Source organism: Cicer arietinum, chromosome 4 (genome assembly GCF_000331145.2).
Source record: "Cicer arietinum cultivar CDC Frontier isolate Library 1 chromosome 4, Cicar.CDCFrontier_v2.0, whole genome shotgun sequence".
In the NCBI taxonomy this organism is placed as follows: domain Eukaryota; kingdom Viridiplantae; phylum Streptophyta; class Magnoliopsida; order Fabales; family Fabaceae; genus Cicer; species Cicer arietinum.
This window is the reverse complement of record NC_021163.2, coordinates 13,971,590-13,993,617: the sequence shown is the minus strand read 5'-3', so window position 1 is coordinate 13,993,617 and position 22,028 is coordinate 13,971,590. Positions and strand designations below refer to the sequence as shown.

The 22,028-nt window shown below is 30.1% G+C and overlaps 2 protein-coding genes and 1 pseudogene across 3 annotated transcripts; all 3 read right to left on the bottom strand.

The window, feature by feature from the left end:
* Positions 1–1,389: 1,389 nt before the first annotated feature.
* LOC101508862 (cysteine-rich receptor-like protein kinase 25) lies at positions 1,390–5,991 on the bottom strand. 2 transcript variants are annotated; one of them, XM_004496725.4, is made up of 7 exons: positions 4,873–5,970; positions 3,753–3,893; positions 3,540–3,661; positions 3,245–3,455; positions 2,878–3,115; positions 2,610–2,760; positions 1,390–2,526 (listed from the first exon to the last, which is right to left on the bottom strand). In XM_004496725.4, the coding sequence occupies exons 1-7, from the start codon at positions 5,693–5,695 to the stop codon at positions 2,233–2,235; spliced, it is 1,980 nt and encodes a 659-aa protein (XP_004496782.1). In that variant the 5' UTR covers positions 5,696–5,970; the 3' UTR covers positions 1,390–2,232. The 2 variants fall into 2 exon arrangements, with proteins under 2 accessions (XP_004496782.1, XP_073223715.1); XM_073367614.1 differs by having other exon boundaries at positions 3,245–3,661; positions 4,873–5,991.
* A 6,409-nt stretch (positions 5,992–12,400) lies between these two features.
* Positions 12,401–14,916, bottom strand: LOC101509397 (thiamine thiazole synthase, chloroplastic-like; annotated as a pseudogene).
* LOC101508545 (NDR1/HIN1-like protein 26) lies at positions 14,825–16,097 on the bottom strand. Its single transcript, XM_004496724.4, has one exon. The coding sequence runs from the start codon at positions 15,834–15,836 to the stop codon at positions 15,153–15,155; it is 684 nt and encodes a 227-aa protein (XP_004496781.1). The 5' UTR covers positions 15,837–16,097; the 3' UTR covers positions 14,825–15,152.
* Between the last annotated feature and the right edge of the window lie 5,931 nt (positions 16,098–22,028).

Genomic DNA, 22,028 nt, shown 5'->3' with positions numbered 1-22,028 from the left:
TTGATAGAGAAAATTAGGTTCTTGGGGTTGCAAAATTGAAGAAGATGGTGAAAGGGGAAAGAGGAAGACTAGCTAGTTCGATGTGGCAAGCCATGGATGAGTTTGAAATTTTTTAAGAGCATGCACTAGCTACCAATAACACAGTTGCTTTGCCGTTTGTATTTTGTTAAATTTGTGTATTTGTAGATTTGGCATTTGAGATATACTAAAGTCTATACTTCAAATTTGTTAGTAAATTGAGTTTAACATGGATAAGAGGGACTGAGGGACATATGGATGCAAATCCATGAAACACGGAAGCCAGCTTTATATTTGGTTTTTTGTCATTTTCAAACTAAAATGGAATACAAGATAAAATTCAAGTTTTGAAGGGTAAAAGTGTTCAATTTTATAAACTAAATATACTATTTTAGAAGTTTATGGAAAGTATAAAGATCATTTTCACAAAACTTGAGTAAAGAAGTAGCAGATACTAGTTGTATGTTTGGGTGAGAGAAGAAGTGACAAGAGAGAAAGAGGCTAGAGAACAGAGAAAAGTGAGACATAGAGTGTTGTTATTGAATGTATATGAAATGCATAATTTTGTAAACTTGTGGAGTTTGTTCATTTTTTTGTATTTACTCACATATTAATGAGATGTGCACACTCAGTTAGGTGAAATACTCCAGGTGTGTTAACCTTTTTTAAGATGTGCACACTAAGTTACTGAAAATCTTAAAGACACATGATCAGATATTTATTGTTTATGTCTTAGCTTCTTAACAAATTCAGTCCTTGCTGATATTTATTGCTTATGGTCTGTTGATATTGGAAAAATGCAGCAAAGTAATTAAAAAGAATCAAAGTTGGATAAGATTAACTTTGTTTGTTAGGAGTGTGTATGGTCTGATGTAGTATGCAGGAGGTTGCGACAATAGGAGGAGGAAATTGGGATTTGGACCAATGAGCACCTACGGAATTTGCTGTTGTACGCAGTGGTTAAGGTAAAAATGATAGCAAAAGATTCATGTATTTACTTAAAATTTAGATTTAGATTAGATATATCAATTTTTAAATTATGACATTTTTTTTTATATTTCATACGGGAGGGATTATGTAGCAGTAACTATGTTTATGTGTATTGAGATCATACCTTAGGGTATCTTTATAAGTTGGATTTTGAAGGGAAAATGAGGGAATGCTTTATTTTTCTTTTTCAAATTAAATAAGTTATAAAAAATTTCTTAAAATAAATCAAGTGTAATTGAGATTGTTATAAGATGATTATCATGTAATTCTTAAAATAACTCGTTTAATCTATGCCTATACATATTATTGTTTATTATGTTCTAATTGCTCAAATGGATTATGCTCAGCACAAAGTAAAAAGACTTTAAGATTAATTGAATATTTATAAAGAGATGTCTTTTTATTATTAGACCAAACAATCGGAATTATCATTGAAATACTTTAGACGAATCAATTCACATAATTAAAATCTGAAAATGAGAGGGAATGTCATTTAATTCAAAAGAGCTTGGCAGTTGCAATCATCCATCATTCACGTGGTCTTGAGATAGTTCAGTTTACGAGATGCGCCCAGGTGATTTCTCATTCTCAATCATAAATTCTAACACCAAGATAATCCGTAATATATGTTGACAACAATAGTCCTGTTTCATTTTGCTAACCATACTTTACAGCCCACAACTGTTTGATAAATTGTCTCTCAAAATATCCATACAGATTTTGCTTACTGCCTTTTATTTTCCTATTTGCGAAGTTCTTGGTTTATGGTAGATTTCCATAGATTTTGTATTCAAACGTTCTTCCTCACCAACATTACGTTGCTCCAAGTAGAATTTGACTCATATTCCTTGAATAAGGTATTGTGTTTGAGCGTTGTAGTTTGAAAAATTGTGGCCCAGAGAGGAGACCCTACTAAAAGTGGTCAAGCAATTCCTGACGGTGATTAGTCATCAGGGGATACTTTACACCAATAACATAGTTAAAAAAAAAACAAAAAACTCTTCCCCGATTCTATGAGTTTAACAATTATTTTTATTTGAAGATAATGTACTCTAGTGTATGTTATAATTTAACATTGTCTGTTTCCAAACTCTTGGAAAGTTTATTCCAAGGGTATATCATATGCTTCAATTATGTGGTCTATAATCATTATGTAACAGTAGATAATATTACTGATACAACGAAAACGATTTTCACCTATGTCTTAACGAGGAAAGAATGTAGTCAAGTGATTCCATTGGTGGAATCACTGATAATGTCCAATTCTTTGATCTGGGTCGTGTTTTCTTCAATTCCACTACGCTTAAAATATGGAGGTTCGAGAGGTGATGGCAAGTTGATTGAAGGGCTGTTGAGGTAGAATGCAATTGTTGCCATTGTAGGTCTTTCTTCTGGAACTTCCTGAACACATAATAAACCAATGTGGATGTACTTGATGACTTCTTCTTGAGAATAAGTTCCTTCTATATGAGGATCCACCAGTTCCAACGGCGTTTGCTCTGCCCATTTTTTCCAAGCCTAAAGTATTCGTTTTCATTTGTTAATGAAGAAAATCATTCTTTCAACTCTATAAAGAGAAGTCTAAGAAATTTTGTACTCACATATCTTCGGATGTCATCAACGCACTCTGATTCAGCAGAACAACCTTTCCTCTTTCCACTAATAATCTCTAGAACCATAATTCCGAAACTAAACACATCGGATTTCACAGAAAAGTATCCGTGCATTGCATATTCTGGAGATATATAACCACTGTATATGAAAAACGAGTAAGTTTGTTTAGTGGGCGCCAAATGCCAATGACATTGTTTATGGTAAAACAAGACATCTGAGAAAGTGAATTAAGTAAAGTAGGAATAAAAAACTTACTATGTCCCTACAATCCTGCCTGTACTTTCTTCAATTTGATCTGTATACATGATTCTAGCCATGCCAAAATCTGATATTTTCGGATTCATATTACTATCTAACAAGACATTGCTAGGTTTTAGATCACGATGTATTATTTTGAGGCGAGAATCTTCATGTAGATAAAGAATTCCACGGACAATTCCTTTGATGATTTTCTGACGTTGAGACCAAGATAACAGTTTTCTCTTCTGGGGATCTACAATATTAGTTTATTCGGATGGACAATTATCCAGTTCGAATCAGAATGGTTCCATTAAAGGTCATTAATTTATCAAGACATGCCTCTAGCTTAAAGTTATAATATATAAGTTTAGAAGCAACGTACCAAATAAAAAGTAATCAAGACTCTTGTTTGGTACATACTCATAGATAAGTATCTTCTCTTCATCTTCCAAACAAAATCCTAGTAATCTCACTAGATTCCTGTGTTGAAGCTTGGCTATAACTTGAACCTCATTTTTAAACTCTACTGCACCTTGCCCAGAACTTCTTGTAAGCCTCTTCACAGCAATTTCTTGTCCATCCGAAAGAATTCCCTGAATAACATATGGAAGGAGTCTATGGAAAACAAGTGTGTAGTTGATATTATCGTTTAATGTAGTACTAGTTGATATGCTTACCTTGTAGACTTCTCCAAATCCACCTTTGCCTATTCTGTTTTCTGCAGCAAATCTGTTTGTTGCAGCATAAATTTTGGCTAATTCAAATTGCAAGGACTCAAAAGTGGCAATGTCATTCCCAACTACAACAACAAGTTTAAATTCTATAAGTTATATGGCTACAGGAAATGCTTCTTGCATGTTGCAAAAAGAAGTATATATTTTCCACATTACAGCTTTCTTTGAGAATGTCATGCTGATTCTTTCTTTCTTTTCTATATAGAAAGCAACGGTATCCCAAGGCTAGAACCACCAGTGAAACAACAATTGGAACTACGATCACAATTAATGTTAATGTCTTCTGTTTTCCTTTTCCTGCATCAATATCAGTACCTTGTGTCATTTTACTGTTTCCATCAAGGAAAATGGGAAAATGATTATGCAGCTAAACAACAAATATTTCTTTAACTGGTAGTAATTTTATCGTTTGAGCTATTGCTCTATGAAAAGAAAGAAAATGGAGCTTAGGGGTCAGGAAATATTTATTACAAGTTCTTTTCCTCCATCCTTGTTTTTTTTTTCAGTCCTAAAAACTCAAAGACTTACCCCCTATTATGTAAATGTGAAAATTGGAATACTACTTTTAGTTGCATATTTGGATTAGCTGATTGATTGTTCAGGAAAGCTAATAATTATTGAAACTTCTGATCATAGAGAACTTTTGATTTTAATCCTGTTTATAATACTTGATTGTTGTTGCTGTATTTGATTACGGATGGAAATCCCCTTATTCCTTTATGTTCTCATAAACATCTATGAAGGATGGAGAGTATCTTGTTTTTTGCTTCTCCTCATTTTTCTATATTCCTTTCTATCAAGGAAGTGTTTACAATGCATTGTGTTGCCAAAGGCCACTAGACCACAGATGCCTTTTCAAGTTAATCAGTATTTGTTCTCAGGACCGAAATCACATATCCCCTTCTCTTGTGCCTCCAATAGAAACATAACACCTAGCAGATTTTTTTCCTCTTTAAAGCTAACACCCTCTCCTTATCAAACACCTTTTCCTAGTTGTTAAAATATTGATGAACTATGTAATTTATTTTTTTTAAAAGGATAAGAAAAGATGGTTGTGATTTCAATTATTTTTCTTCATCTACCAAGTTATTACAGAAAATATATCTCTTGCCACTTGCCAGATAATAGTCGTGGGTTGTTAGTGACTTATGGTATGAGAATAACTTGATTGAAATAATATCATCAAATGTTCTTCCAAAACCAGTCCTGTCTTATTGTGTCAGAAATCGTAATAAAATTAAGAAAATGTTTATGAAGGATAGTCATAAGCTTAAACCTGGTAAAGCTGAAAGGTAAGGACTTGTAGCCGGTGGCACCCAAGGAATATTGCCGAGTTCCTTGTGGAATGGATATAATTCAAATCTAACACCACAACTGGGATAATATATTGAGCCTCCAGATTTTCCTCTGCAGCAAGTGGTTGGAACTTCTGCTATAGCACTGGTAAGACACCAACCACAGTTTTCTTTGGATAGGTATGGGACACACCAAGTGAAGCCATATAATTTTTGGTTGTCTGTGAGGTTCACTGACTTCTCAGCAAATTTAGTAGAAGCATTTGCTGTCTCAATTCTCAAATTGTTCAACATGTCCCAAAGAATGTTGTTGAAGCGCTCAACTTGACCCACATAATTCTTATCATTCATGAAAGAAAGTTCTGGACTTTTCTCCACGGTGGAAAAGAAGCGACGATCAGAATAGCGCACATAGCATACTGAGTACCAAACTATGGCTTCTGCTGCTGTGGTGCACAGTGATGATATGAGTTTGGCTGCTTCTATCACGCTCAACTGGCATAGTCTGGGGTCAATGTCTCTAACACAAAGGAAAGAACCATAGACAGTGTCTGCAGAGTTTTGGCTAGCAACTGTGGTGTTGTAGTATCTGAGGCTGTTACTGCTATTTGAGGAAAGCCATTCTAGGAGTGTTTTGATGTTGGAATGGTAAGCATTATTGGTAGCAGAAGTGGTGTTCCTTGTGCAGTTATAGTAAGCATTCGTAACATTATCAATAGTAGCTTCTAAGATGGGAGAAGGAGAGCAATGAACAAAGTGGAAAAAGAAAGATGGAAGTAAAAACAACAATTGGAAGGAACTCATTCTTAGCAATGGGAACTAGGAACTCAAATAATATGCCAACAAAGCATCACCATGTTGGTGGTGGCTGATATATATTATTGTTTGTAACCTTAAAATATTTAGTTAAATGATAATTAATGTAATAGTTATGATTTTACTGGCCCTATCCATTAAGTATTTATTCATTTTCGTTATTCAATCTTTACCTCAAATTTTTGTTTTCTATTTATGTTGCTACCTCCGCTCAATGACTTTTGTACTAGGAACCACCTTCAAAAAGCAATGTGAAAACAGCTACAATCCCACTTCGTTCACTCATTGCAACTATGAAACAACCTTGGCTACTTTTGCTTGAGGACAAAATTGTCGGTGTCCACATACAGTGTATATTGATATTTTTCACACTAAAATATTACAATAATATTAAACATTTTTGTTTCATGGAATACCCAATAGAGTCAAGCATAAGTAGTTAGTGTTTAGTGCGCAATGTGTGAATGTTGTAAACTCAAAAAAACAAATTATATTCCTAATAGTGAGATGAAATCGTCAAATTAAAAGTTGTTATTTTGTCGTGGACGTCATTCGGCAACGTACTCACATGTGCTTAGGCATCAACTAAACCTCTTGTACTTTATAGGAGGTAACTTTACACTTTCACTGTTATGTACAGTTTAAAAACGTGATTTGCATTGTCAAAATATAAAGCTGCTAAACTTTGAATGACAACAACAGAGCCTTCTACAATTTGACTTAAGGTTAGAGGATGATTGTATGCATGTGAGCACAGAATAGAGAAATTAGAAACTATTACTACATCCAGCAAGAAAGTTGCCTATATACATTGAACATCTACCGTCAGTGTCACGACCCGAAATTTAAATGTCGTGACCAGCGCACAAGCTATACTCATAGTCTGACAAACCTATCAACTAACTTAACAATTAAACACTAAATCGTTCCCTAACCATTTCAAAAAAATATATATATACTTTTTCTCGAAATTTCGACAGAGTATCCTCTGTAACTTCAACATTTCCAAATTTTGTAAAATCCCTGTTCAACTTTCAATCCAGTCATAATTCAAATAACATAATCAAATTGTTTAATACACTTCCCAAAAAAAAAAACTAAATAGACTTTCTAGACTCCAAAATAACTGCAATTTACATAGACTCAACAAATGTTACAAAATGGTCCTCGATCAAAGAGGCCTACCAAAAAAGAAGTATGTTGAGACTTGAATCAAATAATAGATTCCTACTCAGCTGCTTGCGAATCTGAAAAAAATAAGCAACATAAAGGGGTAAGTCACAAAGACTTAGTGAGGAGACAACAACCACCATCAATTAGAAGGGAAACACAAAAGACACGAATAACTGTTTAATCGCTTGACAGAAATATTAAAAATCCAGTGAATAACAAAACGAAATCAAAATGAACAATTTTAAAATCATCATAAAAATCAAACAAGTAACAATACAAATTTTTAGAACCAAGCGGCTTTATCTCATTGATAGGTTTTTCCTCCTAAAGGTGGCATTTCCCTTAGGGGCGGCTCCATCTAACGGATGGCCCTCTCCTCTCAATTCCGCAATGCATCATCACGTATCAATTAGGGAGCTTTAGCCCTCTCCTCCTACGGATGACCTCTCTCGTAAGGGCGGCTCCATCTAACGGTTAACTCTCTCTAATCAACACGTGGTAACTAGGTGCACCTAACGCAGTTAACGATTTAATAATTATAACACAAACACGTATTAAAAATCATTTCATCGTAATTCATGAAAAACATACTCAATCGCATAACAATTCAAGATTTAAATACTGTAGCTCATACGTAAATCAAAATAATAACATATTATATAACAACGACCGTTAAATTAAATAATTGACGAAATCGAGATAAAATTCAAAGGTTGTGTTTCTCAAATTTTTCAATAAATACTTTAATATAAAGAACAAGTAAAATAATAATAATAGCAGTATAAAAATATATGACGATGATCATCGTCAACTCACTGTTATGGAGAATCATCTAAGTTTGCTCTCTAACAACTCTCAGAGTAGCCAGTAAGGTCTCAGTTGACAAATCTGAGTATCAAAAATATTTCCAAGACTTTAGAGAAATTTATTCTAAAATTTAGCTACCTCTAGGAAACCATCAACATCATTTAAATATACTCTAAGCACAAAATAAGATTTGTACTCAAAACTACATTTTTCTATGAATTCATACTAGGATTAGAGTTGTGCATTTACCTCAACGAGTCTCAATAAACCACTCTCAAGAGATGGGTACCCTTTTCCTTCCTTATAACACAAACCCTAACCCAAAAATCTCAACCAAAAGAATTTGTAGGAGTTTGAGAAATTAAGCTTGTGGGGATGTTAAATCTCTTTTAAGGATTGATGGTTTGAGTAATAGAGTGAGAAGAAGCAAAGAGGAGGAAAGGATAAGAAAGAAGAGAAAAGAAGAAAAAAATAGAAAGGGGAAAGTTAGTATTATTATTATTATTATTATTATTATTATTATTATTATTATTATTATTATTATTAATATTATAATATTAGCATAACATATTTGATGTCCGACACGTGTCAATGGTAAAAACTCTACAGAACATTGATGCATATGAGTACATTTAATTACTCTCATTTTTTTCAAATTATTACTATTGATGGCTACATGTAGTGCCGTGTTCATGTGAGTTCGATGTATGTATATGTGTTATTGTATCTTAGAATTGTTTTGACTACTCTATCAAGTCTATGTTTGAATAACTATTTTGTTTCATATTTAGTTCACAGAATAGTACAACAAAAGACAAATAGTTTTTTGCTTGGAAACAGAGGAGATGCTTCCTAGTTCCTACAACTCATGCACAGCCAAAGCAAAGCAGCACCTGAAATCAGATCTTATGCTATGATTTATATAGTTCAACTATAACAGTATAAGACTTTCTCATTCTCTTGTTCTTGTTAAAAGGAATCAGTGTGCTTTTGAAATCATGTTTAAGCTGACTATGTATCATTCTCTTTGTGATTATGAATGAAACCTTTTTATTTTTTTTACAAAGAATTCGTCCTTTTTGCAATTGGGAATTTACACATCATAGAGTCCATTGATAGATTCATAGTTTGAAATTTGAATCACTCATAGAGTCCAATCCCTTTATGACCATACTGTCCATTTTTTTATTCATGAAAAATGATGGATCCGTAAGTAATGGCGAATCCACTGAAGATTGATTTGTTGAGGAAAGAAACAACTTTTGCCATTGTGGGTCTATATACACTAATACACATAAGGAAACAATGTGGATGCATCTTATGATTTCGTTTTGAGACAAATTAAGATCCTTCCAACTGTCCCACTTATCAAATTTCAATGTTCCTTTATCATCTACATATATGAAATTAAATACTTCCACCACTTCTAAAGAAAAAAATGAGTGAATTTATTTGATCCATTTAAATCAAATAAATTAAATTTTGTTGACTTAAATTTCTATTATATTTAAAACTAAAGAAAATATTTGATAAAAAAAATAAAATACCCACATATTTTGTATATCTTCAACACAATCTGATACATATGAAGAACTTTTCCTTTGCATTGCATACAACATGTAACCACTGCATTAACACTAACCAGTGTTACATAATTAGCTGATTTCACAAATATTTAAGGAAATATCATAAATAAAAGAAATAAAATAACAATTTTTTTCAAATTATACATTAGTGTATTTAGTATTATTATAAATATAAAGTGAAATATAATGATTTAGAAATGATAAAAATAGTATTAATTAATTTCTTTTTAAATATTTCATTAAAATTGAAAATATCAGTTATTATAGGAAAACATTTTTTATGTGATAACTATTGTTTAAGCGAGTAAGATTTATTAATAGTGAAATTTACTCAAGAAAGTAGATAAGTGTCATATATTTGGATCCATGACACTATTTAGCAAAAAATTACAAGGTTTTGGATCATGGTGTATAATTTTAAGGCACACATCCTAGTAGAGATAAAGAATTTTTCGAATAACTTTTTGAATAATCTTATGACTATGAAACCAATTTAATTATCATTTCTTTAAGAGATCTAATAGAAAAGGAAAAGTAATGAAATTAAAATGTCAAATCTAAAATTAATTTAAAATCTTTCTTCTGTAAATCATAAAAGTTCAAAAAATTTAAAATCTTATCTTCACTTTGTCAATATACCAGTGGATCTAAAATCTTTCAAGCTTCCTTGAAATTAGTTAGTAGCATCAACAATTTTATCTTCCAAGCTTCCTTGGAATGAGTTAGTAACATGACAATTTTATCAAACGTAGAATCACCTACATGTTAATGGACGAGGATAGGAGCATGCTAATCTTTCTTCTGTCTTTAGCAATATCTCCTTCTCATATTTGGAAAACTTTCATCTTGTGACTTCTTCTCATAGAGTATTCTCACAATCTCTGATACATCTTAATAGTTAAGTAATGTTTTCATACAGAAATACTATTTTTCATAATTCTCTTTTGTAAGAAGAAATAAATGAAAAGTAGCGTAGATGTGGTATGTTACCTCTTAATTTTATTCTCTCAACTCTTACAAACCAAACACTCGTACCATTTTGTTAGAGGAAGATGAGTGTTTATAAGAGAGAACAAACAATTTGCTTTATTGCAAATGTATAGAACAAATAATATTTATAAATATAAATTATAAAATTTTAGATCCATTTTTGAGAACTTTCTAATTGATACGCTGCTTCCAGATATTTTCTACATTTTATATATTTAATATACTTATTAGCGAGTTAATTATAAATTGAATTTCCAATTATTTATAACAATTTTGAGATTAAGTGAAACTTGACACAAAAAATATGAATAAATAAAATCAAAATCCTATTGGTTGTTATTTTCTTTTTCATTTGGGATAAAAAGAGTTTTAAAATTTCAACATACGGAAAAAAAATAATATACTAAAATGCTATATTTTTTTCGCTATACAGATATTTATATTTTGTGTATAATTGATAAAATAAATAAATAATTAAAAATATTAATTAATAATGATATAAGTTAATTAAAATTGTTAAAAAAAAGCACAATATTATAGAAATTGAATAGAGTTGTCGATAATATTTATATAATATTTTAACATTCATATTTTGTGGCTTATACTCTTATTAATTATTTAATATTGTTTGTGACATCGCAAATAAATTAGTAACTCCTCTTATTTGATAGCCTACTTTGTAATATATATGGTTGTTTAAAAATTGCAGCACCTTCAAAGATTTTATCATCTTCTCGTTCTTTTTTTTAGTCTATGATAAATTGGTATCAGATCATAATTCAAAATATTATCTGAATATTATTGAGAACTCTTCTCAATTTATGTAATGTTTTTGTATTTTTTATTGATTTTATATTATTATTAATTAATAATTATTATTTTTAATTATTTATTGTTTATTTTATCAATCAAACAATATATATATATATATATATATATATATATATATATATATATATATATATATAATGACGTATCTTCATGATGCAATCAACTACTACACAATGTTTTTTTAATAGAGAATGTGACCGCTTAAAGACACAAAAAATAGAACATTTAAGTATATAATTAAATTTTAAAGTTGGATATTTTTAAATCTTAAAAAAAAAATTATAGAAAAAGATCTTAATAACTATATTTGTAATGTTTTGTAATATTGGAGGGAAGTAACATGATGGCATGTGAGTAGAATAAATAGGTTTTATAAAGAGATGTGGGTATAATTTGAATGGATGAGAATTGTTTTTACTTTGAACAGTTGTCCCCACTCCCCAATTCATTATTGTCATTTTTCATTCACTAATATACCATCAAAAACACAAAAATATGAACAACCCAACATCAATCTCTAATCTTCTGATAGCTCCATTTCACTTGCAGAAAGACACCATTTGAATACTCCATGAGTATTATTAATAGTTTCAATTTCAAGAACTGGATTTTCACACCCAGATGAAGTTTTTTCCATAGGAGAGTGTGATAAGCTTCCATAAGAAGAATCCAATTGAGAATTTCCCATCTTGATGCTGAATTCACCTCTTGAAAAAATTGATTCAATTTTATGCGGGTGCAGGCAGGGTGCATGGATAATTACCCATGCCTATACCCATACACATACATTGGGTTTTTACCTACACATAATGGGTACTTTATTCAAAATTGTGTCTTAATATTTCCATTCTCAATAAAAAAGAAACTATGTTTAAAATTTGATTAAAAAATAAATAAAGTTTAAGTAATTAAATTTTATAGAGATTTTTATCGTAGAGGTGCTTGAAAAAATTAATTAAATATTTCAAATATTAATTTTGACTTGTTTTTGTATTGAAATTATTGTAAAGTCCAAAAATATATAAAGATATTTATTCAAAGTTTACTTCCATAACATGTGCTCACATTTTGAATTGTATGGTGGTTATTTATGGCTTGACTTTACTTGGATTGGGTAAATTGCTACATGTTCTGACAATTTGTTTGTTTAAATACATATATGAAAAAAATATATATACTCTTGAGTGACACACATGTACGATCATTTCATTCGCATTTTCTTTATTCATTTCATTCGCATTTTCTTTATTCATTATTGAGTTCAAATCACATGCAGAAGAAAAGCAAATGAAAAATAAATTAAAAACTAAATCGATTTAACTGGTGTTCCATCAATTGCATTGTTCTTTCCCAATGCCTTCAATGTCAAATGAGTTGTCTTCTGCCCTGATATCATCATAGCTCCAAATGTTGGACCCTACAAAAGTCACCAATAAAATCCTTATCACATCTTAATCAAATTTTTCTTACCATCTTCAAATTAATTGCACTAAAACCAATAAACTTGCAGTTGAAAATATCTAAAAAAACCATGATATTAATTTCGACATTACTTTAATCACTTCCTAAATATGTTTGACTTCCAACTTTAGAATTGATTTAAATCACAAAATTAATTCTTTAAAAGCAAATATATTTAACTTCTATGATAACTAGAATATTTTTCAAATTTATTGATATACATACACAAAAACAATTATTATTTTGAAATAGATAAAAATTATTATTATTTATTTTAAACATATCCAATATAAATAACTTTATCTTCAAAGTATTTAACATCAATTTCATAAAAATTACTTAAGTCAAAATCAACTAGTATCAATTATTATCACATAGGAACCAAACATAGTAATTAACCTTAAATCGAAAACAAGAAGCTTATCACTCTTGGAGTTCCATACATTTCAGCAACTTCTATACCAGTAATAATCATACTAGGAACAATATCCTTAGTAAGACGATCAATAGCATCTTCACCGGTATTCATGGCAAGTGAATTTATTCCACGAACAAAGTCAATCATACCAACACGCCCAAACATTTTTAAGCCACTAGCACCAAAAGGACCACCATGTCCACAAGAACTCACAACAACCTTGGCTTCCATAACATGAGGATTCATACAAGACTGTATATCATGCTTCATTGAAACCAAAGCCCAATTCGGAACAACACCACCAACTATTCCTTCTTTCACAATCAGATCCTCAGCAGCAACAACATTGAACAATTTCACGTTAGATCTAACGAGAATCTTGCTCAAGATTGTTGAAATGAACAAAGCAACGTGTTTGATTAGAATGTATCATTCTCGTTCGTCGTAATCAACTTCAATTTCGTCGAGGAAGAGGTGAGATGGTTTGCGGACAACCATGACAGAGAAGAGTTGGCCGCCGAGGCAAGCACCGCCACCGGGACTGACGGATTGTTCGATTATGGCTATATTGATGTTAGGGTTTTTGCTTAATTTGTAAGCGCACGAGAGACCAGAGGAACTGGCACCGAGGATGACAACGTCAGTGTAGGTAACCATGTTTGTTACGTAACGACGCGGCATTTCACGAGAGACGATGGATTCTTCGACGGGTTCGAATTTGAAGGAATGAAGATCATGTGTGTTGAGGGACATGGAAATTGAAGAATTGTTATGGGAGATGGATTTGATGATGTGGGAGGTGGATTTGAGAACTTTGGACTTGAAAGGAGAAAAGTGGCAAGAGATGTTGCGGCAGCAATGACGAATGCCATGAAGAAGGAGAATATTTGAAAAATAAAAAGGGTTACTGATATTTGGTAGAGAGGTAGAATAGATGTGAGTTGAATAAATAGGTTTTATAGAGGGTTACTGATATTTGGTAGAGAGGTGGAATAGATGTGAGTAGAGCTGTAAAAAAAGCCTTCAACTACTAGTCCCCCTTAATTTTTTTTTTTTTTATTAAACCCTTAATATTAGACCCTCTATCAAAATAAGTTTTTTAGAATCTCAGTTTATTATTTCATGGGGTTTAAGAGAGGGGCTTATAGGCCCAATATTTTGATATTTTTTCTTGAAAATTTATCGAAATTTAGTTTTTTCAAAAAAATATCAAAAAATATTAAAAAATATTTTTTTTCTCAAAGAATTTTGTGAGAAAAATAAATAAAAAATTCTCGAAAAAATGGATTTTTTTTTTCTCGAATTAAAAATAATTTCGAAAAAAAAAGCGAAATTTTTTATCGGTGAAGAAATTTAAAAAAATTGTCAATTTTTTTTTTAGGCCAACAAAATTTTAGGGGCTTTCTTTTTTGGGGCATTTTAAATTGTAAAATATTTTGGCCCCTCCAACATGTGAGTTGAGTCCAATAATTAGAGGGTTTGTCAAATTGACAGCTTTAAATAGGACGGTTAAAGTGGAGATTTAGTTTATCCGCAGGAAAATGTTCTTAAGCCACAGGTGTATTGTAAAGAATATAAATTGAGTTATTTGCATTAAAGTGAGATAACAAATGTATTTTTTTCATAGGATTGGAGATGGTCTAATTGGTTTATAGATTCATGTTTTTTCAACGGGTGTCTTGTATTTCCATCTTAATAGCGGTAATCTTTTGAAATTTACATTTGATAAGCCACCATAAGATTAACTCAGCTGAAATTCAAACGGTTTTCTCTCACTCCAATATAAAACAAACAAACAAACACTATTATTAAATATTCAAAGTGATTCTATAAAACTAAAATAAGATCAAGGAAGTTAAAAGATAGTTATTAATTTTATAAAAAAAGTAACAAACGTTCATTACATTGGTGCCACGCAATAAAATTCTAATGATCTTTTCCATTTCTCACAAACTTAGTAAATCCCAATGTGCGAAAACCATCAAGATGACTAGATAAGACGAATGAACAGCAATGCCTTATTTGGAAAGGAAAAATAAATAAAACCAAGATTAAATAAGAACGAAAGTAAAGATTGTAAAAATAAAAAAGAGGCAAATGTGATTTTTTTTGTAACAAAGAACAAAGTTAATTAATCAATCAATTAAAAAACAATTAGTGAAAATTAGGATCCAATGTCTTAATCGAAGTAAACAGGGCACTTCTTGTCCTTGTAAATATGTAAGAGAGAGCCATCGGGTCCCACAGCGACATCACAATTGGCATGCATCTTATGGCGTTTACTACCCCACGTGGATATCTTAAATTTAATCACAGACGTTAATTCCAAACTGAACATTACGCTACCATCATCCCTATCGTTTTGGATTTCTGACCAACCTTGACTACTAATGGTCAACGTTGTACCACTGAAAACGCCGTCCACCTCTGTGGTATTCTTTGGCCCCTGATAAAACGAAGAAAGTAACGGTATTGACCCGATTTTTTGGTTCCGGTAATAAACTGACCCGTCCATTGACTCATAGTAAACCCCAATATTTTGGTTGGAGTTTCGGGCATTTACTTTGAATGTTACTTGGGCATTTCCGTAACTGGATTGTTGGGCCAGGCCCGGTAAGGTAAACTCGTGGATAAAAAACCTGGGCCGGTGCGGACGTAAACTGAGCCAGATGATAAAAATGATGAGCCCAATAATTGCGAGGAGGCTCAAAAAGACGGTGCAGACCATTTTAGAGACTCGGGTTGTGAGGCTATCTTGGACCCGTTGGATGTAGTATTTGGTGGAATGGTGGCGTTTTACGGGTTTTGGATTCGGGTTCTGACCGGAAGCGTGGTGAACGGGTATGTGATCGTTGCCGTACATTTTCTTTTTTGGGAGATGAAGAATGGTGGAGTTTGAGAAATGAGATGTGGTTGTGGTTGTGGTTTTGTAATGAAGTTGGAGAAAGGAGAAAATTATATGAAGGGATTGAATTTTTCAACTTTGAGTATCATGCATGGTTGAAGGAAAGAATAAGCTTTATGTTATGCTTTGTCTTTTTCAACACGTTTAAGCCTTTGAGGAATTATTATACCTTATGCATTATAATTTTATTGTTTACATGAACATCGAAGAGCCCATAAAGCAGTAACCAAATAAGGTGGGAATTTTCATATAAATTTGATCGATTTCCTTATTTTTTTTTTTTTTATTTAACTTTTTATGAAAGAAAGGCATTTTAATTGTGTGCTTGGAGGATGTTCTGCAAGAGTCCCGTTATGACATATTTTTCTATCTCTTGTTTCTTTTTATTTCTCAGAATTCGACTAATAAAGGTCCAAAAGTTTTATCCTTTTAGATGTTAAAGGGTTTTGTCATTTTGGAACAAATCCCGGTCCAGAAAAATATAGCTTTGGTTCATTAATTAACTTTAGCCAAGCTTAAAACTTGTCATAATGGGTATAATGTTGCGTATAGAAAATGTTTCGTATAATGTTGCATAAAGTATCTATACGATTTCTAATTCAGAAGGACAAGGAATGTACATATTAAGTATCTTCAAATTTGTAACATTGCCTAATTTTAAACATCCAATGGGGCTCATATAGACTTTTAAGAGTTTTATATTGGATAAAATATAAGTTTATGAGTATAGTAGTACTCTTATAAATCAATTTTGTAAGAATTGAATTAGATTTATCTCAAAATTTAAAATATAATATAATCAATTAAAGTTTGGTTGGATTCCATACTATAAAATCATCATTATCAAATAATTCGTTTTATGATATCTAGTAGTTTCTATGCTCGTTACAATCTTGTCTAACTTTGAGAATATGTAACTTGTTTGTTCTAGAAACACAACCTAGTAAAATCTAGTTTACTTCCTAGCTCGAATAAATCGCAATGTAACAAAACTTATAGTTGACAGCGAAGTCGTAGTGTGGTCTCCTACATGTTTCTTGGGTATGCGATGTCAACAAGAAATGAGAGAAAATATTGGGGTCGAAGTTCAACCAAACAAAGAAAATGGTATTGTGGGAAGGCAGCGTGACTAGAGATGAAAATAGGTTAGTTCGTCCGACAGGGCCTATGGTCTGACCTAACCTATTTAATATAAATGCTAGACTTAGACTATTTTTAAAGTTTATTTATTTAAATATGCCAGACTCATGTTTATAAAAAAGCTTATTAGGTCTGACAGGCCAACCTATATATATTTAATTATTTATTAATGTTATTTTTTATTATTATATTAATAATATTATTTCTTATTTTAAATTCTATCAATTAAGCAATCACTCAGTAGTCATTCTATATTCGGTAGTCATTCTATATTTGATAGTCGTTCCATATTTAATAGTCATTCAATTAGTCAATAATTCAGTAGTCCTTCCATATTTGTTTGAGAGGTAATAATGAGTGCGTTTGTTTCAGAAAAAAAAAATCCATTATTTGAAATCAAGAATTATGTTTTAGGGTTTAAAGGACGTTTGTTTCAGATTTTTTAAAAATTATTTTGTTAGAAAAATTATTTTTTCTTTAATATATAAAGATATGTACATTGATATTGGTATGTGGAGAGCATATGGTATGAGTAAAACATCTAAATGTTTTAATATGAATAAGACTTTTAAATAGACTTTCAGGCCAGACCAAACTTTTAAAAATGTCAGGTCAAGCCGGAAAAAAAATCTATGATAGATCGTAAGCCAGACTCAGGTCTTTCAAAGTCTGGTCTGGTCTGACCTATTTTCACCCCTAAGCGTGACACAATTTAAAATTAAAGCTATAGAGATATGTGTAAATTTGTAATTCGTGTTGTGGTGCTGGCCTACTTTTACCTTTTCTCTTTGCTTATTATATGAACAATGGAAGGAACTTCCCACCACCAAAGGAATAAATTTATTTTTCTATAAACAGTTTTTATATATTTTTTTATTGTTGTTGTTGCTAACACTCAATTGAAAAAATATGATAGTTCAAAGACTTGTTGAGAATTCTTTTCAGTTTAGGTACATACTAAATTTTTTTCAAATAATTCAGGATCTAGGGTCGACTTTGGGCCTTTAATACTAGACCAACAATACAAGGTCTAAATTTTTTATTTTTTTAAGAGTATTATAGAGTTTAAATTTTAGGGAAATAAAAGACCCAAATTTTGTTTACAATAAAAGGAATAAAAATAGATTTAGATTCTTAATGTTATTAATTTCTTTTTTAGACTATAATGTTATTTGTGTTATTTATAAGTATTTTTTTAATATTATTTACAAGTTTTGATTTTATTTACCATCAAAATGTTCGGGACGACTTTGTCAACATGCAGATTAATTAAATCAACAACTAACTAATATATGTGTATTAGTGTATATATAGTGCTATAGAAGTAAGAGGAAATACTCATTTTCACACCCTAAATATCTCTTAATTTTTTTATATAATTCAAGTATGAACACAAACATTAGATATAACATTGATAAGTAGATACAAAATAATAATTTGAGAAAAAAAATTGATTGAATATAATTATATTTTTTAGTACTATATCTATCCGAAAATAGCATATCTCATACAATCAACATGTGTTTAATCTAAAGTACCATAGTATATATTAAATTTATTCTAAATTCATGCCATACAATAATTTTCATATTTGTAAAAAAGAATTTATCTCACGAAAAATGTCACTTTTAATTTTCAATACAATTTTAATTTATTTTTCAATTGCACCATTTAATTAATATTTGTTTATCCCTCCCAATTTAATTTTTCTTCACTTTGTATTTATTGTAATTAAAATACACTAATAATTAATATAAATAATTCAATACAATTATTAATTTATTTATTTAACATATTTTCTTATTCTTTATAAAATAATGTTACTATTATTTGGAGAGACGAGATGGTGGAACAATATTTTGTCATATTACACCCTTTTTTTATTACTAAATAGAATAATATCATACACCCTAAACCATTACTTTTTGGAATGTTTGTGATAAGGCGTGCCATTATTACAAAAGCTTGTTTGTATTTAATTTTCAGTCTTAATTTGATCAATTGTTTAACGGAATCATATGGTTTGTTTGTATTAGGATATTTAAACATATTAGAAACATAACAATCTAATTACCTAAAATAAATCAATACAAACGCATGCTAAATCATTGAATGGAATAAGCTGTGGATTATTATTGAATTCTGCCGCTAAAAATCAGATGCTTTCTTCTTGTAGCTAAAATTTAAAACAAAATTGTGTTAACATTAAGGACGAATTTGTTATAAAAAAAACCGTGAGGAAGAGTAACATCCTAAAAACAAACTCCTACTTAACCAATACTCTATCTCGAAAATAAAATCTAAACAAAAATAGTAATTGTTTTAATATTTTTTTAAATCATATTATTTCAACTTTTTTATTATTATTTTTATTTATACTTCATTTCACATATAAAATAAAACACAATCAACGAAAAATACACTATATTACGAAAATTTACTTTGAGATGCATATGACAGATAGATTAAGGAGTACTACTAGAAACTTGAAGATTGTGATGTTTGTATGCGAAGATGTAGGGCATACATATGGGTATAGAAATGACTTAAAGAGATGCGATTTATCACTTTCAAGTAAAGAGTGATTCGAAAGCTCTTGTTGACATGGTAACATGAAAAATTAGCGGTAGGGATATCTCTACCTTAGGTAGGGATATCTCTACCTTAGGTAGGGATATCTCTACCTTAGTTCGTCACATATGTGACTTTTGAGATTAGACTGACAAGTTCAGATTAACCACGTTTAACGTGAAGACAACAATGTTTCAATTGGATTGCAATTATAACTTTTCTCATAGTTTATTTAATTTTCATGTCTTGTAGTCTCCTCTTAGTGAGTTTTAAGAGATTTCTCTATGATACACTTCTCTAACTTGCATACTGATATATGTTTGTGTAATTCAGTAATTTCTTTTGTCTTGGGTTTTGTCCTTTTTATAAAAATAAAAATAAAAACAAACAAACACACAATCATAAGGTGTCTTTTCAGTTTTCACTAACGTGGGAAACTTAATTAAAAACATTATTCAACGACATATAATTTTTTGATTGAAAAATACCACAGAATTTCTTTGGTTGAACCAACGACCAACCATGCACCGCATATACAGCGAATCAGCGATTAGTGTCTTAGAATCAATGGACACATAAATTAAATAGAACTATCCTATCATGTTTCATCACGGGTCTCATAATTGATTGATACAATTCGGAGTTGCGCCTTGTCTTTCTCAATCGATCATTGCAAATTGCAAAATTGCAATACTATAAATCAACTAAATATCTTTAATATTTGATGTACGTAATTGTCTATTACTATCATTATCTATAGACTTTTTTTGGCAGGATTATCTACAGATTTTTGGGTACCATATATTGATATTTTTAGTACGTCGACGAACATGGTGCCATCGATTAACTACATGATGCACTCGTGCTTTGCTTAACCTCTATGTTCAAAAAAACAGTTGTGTTAGTTGTATTATTGGAACACAACTATTGATATATGGTATTCTTCATTTTTTTTTACATTTTTTTTTACATTTTTTTTTGTATATTAAAAACATTTTTTAACAAAATATACAGATTTGTACCATTAATTGTTTTGAATGTCTTATTAACCACTAAAATATTTATCATTATCTATGTTTTAAACAAATATCTCATTAACCACTAAAATACATCGTATTATCTAGTTTAAAGTACTTCTTTAATCACTGAATCGCTTTACTTAAAAATAGTTAATGTCTTACATTTTAGTACTTACTGAAATATGTCAAATAAATAGTTAATGATTTATATTTTAGTGGTTAATAAAATATTCAAATTGATTAATAGTATAAACTTATATATGTGTCACACAAAAATACTTCAATGATAAATAGATTTGAAAAAAAATGATTTTTTAAATAAATAAATAAAATATTATTTACCGTATAAATACGGTGGGTGTGTAGTACATATATGACAAGTATTGTGTTCACAATTTTTATTCAAATAACAATTTTTTTAAAGAAATTTTTGAAGCTATAATTAGTTAACTTTGATTAACTAGTATATATATAATTAATTAAAATAGTAGTTAAAATTTGGTTGCAAATAATAGATGATGATTTAGAGAGATCATCATAATTGAAATGTCTTCTCAATCATATGATGCTTTTACACATAAAAAATAGATTGTTAAAAAATTATCTTAAAAGATATATGTGAATTGAGAATGATCCTAAATATATTAATTAGTAGACTTGTCATATATTACGTTCGTTATTATCTTAATGGAAGAAATCAAGATAGAACGTGACTAATTTATTCAAAAGAGTTAGTTAAAATTTTAGTGATTAAAATTATCTTTCGAAAAGACTTAAAAGAAAATTAATCAAATGGTGCTCACGTGATTTTGATTAATGAATGAGTTGATATACAAATGAATAATTGCCGATTTTTTTAGAAGAAATACGATAGTAAGTTATAATGAAAAAACATAGTTGAATACACTAAAAAATGTATGTTACTAAAATATTTTAAAAAATAAATAAATTAGTGTATTGTGTATGTTAACAACTCTCACGTACATTTACTAGATTATACCCATTACATTTAAAAAAATAGTATATTAGAAAATTGTAATTAAAAAATTATTAAATACCTAAAATACATGTTAAAATACTCATTCATACAAACTAATGAAAATATTATAACATCCCTGTCATACTAATTCCTTATTCCAAGTAACACTCAAAATCTCAAGTATTATTTGGGCTGTCATGTGCCAAATCCAAATAATTGATGTTTGCTAAATATAATTGCTGCCCATGTATTTATTGTTCTATTTTTTTTTTTTTTTTGCCCCAATATTTACATAGCTTGGCACACTTTAGTTTCTTTTGTCTATTTCTTTTTACATTTATTTTGAATTAAAATTTATTATACCAACCCAACCAAATGTTACGTGAAGAAGGAGAAAAAAAAGACAAAGCTGCAATGGGTCACGATGAGATTTATATCAGT

Excerpts from the sequence above, each read along its gene's own strand:
- LOC101508862 (XM_073367614.1), bottom strand. The coding sequence starts at position 5,695 with ATGAGTTCCTTCCAATTGTTGTTTTTACTTCCATCTTTCTTTTTCCAC. Across the intron at positions 3,116-3,244 it reads TCTTGATTACTTTTTATTTG|ATCCCCAGAAGAGAAAACTG; the intron begins GTACGTTGCTTC and ends CTAATATTGTAG. Across the intron at positions 2,761-2,877 it reads GGCAGGATTGTAGGGACATA|TGGTTATATATCTCCAGAAT; the intron begins GTAAGTTTTTTA and ends TTTCATATACAG.
- LOC101508545 (XM_004496724.4), bottom strand. The coding sequence starts at position 15,836 with ATGTACGGCAACGATCACATACCCGTTCACCACGCTTCCGGTCAGAAC.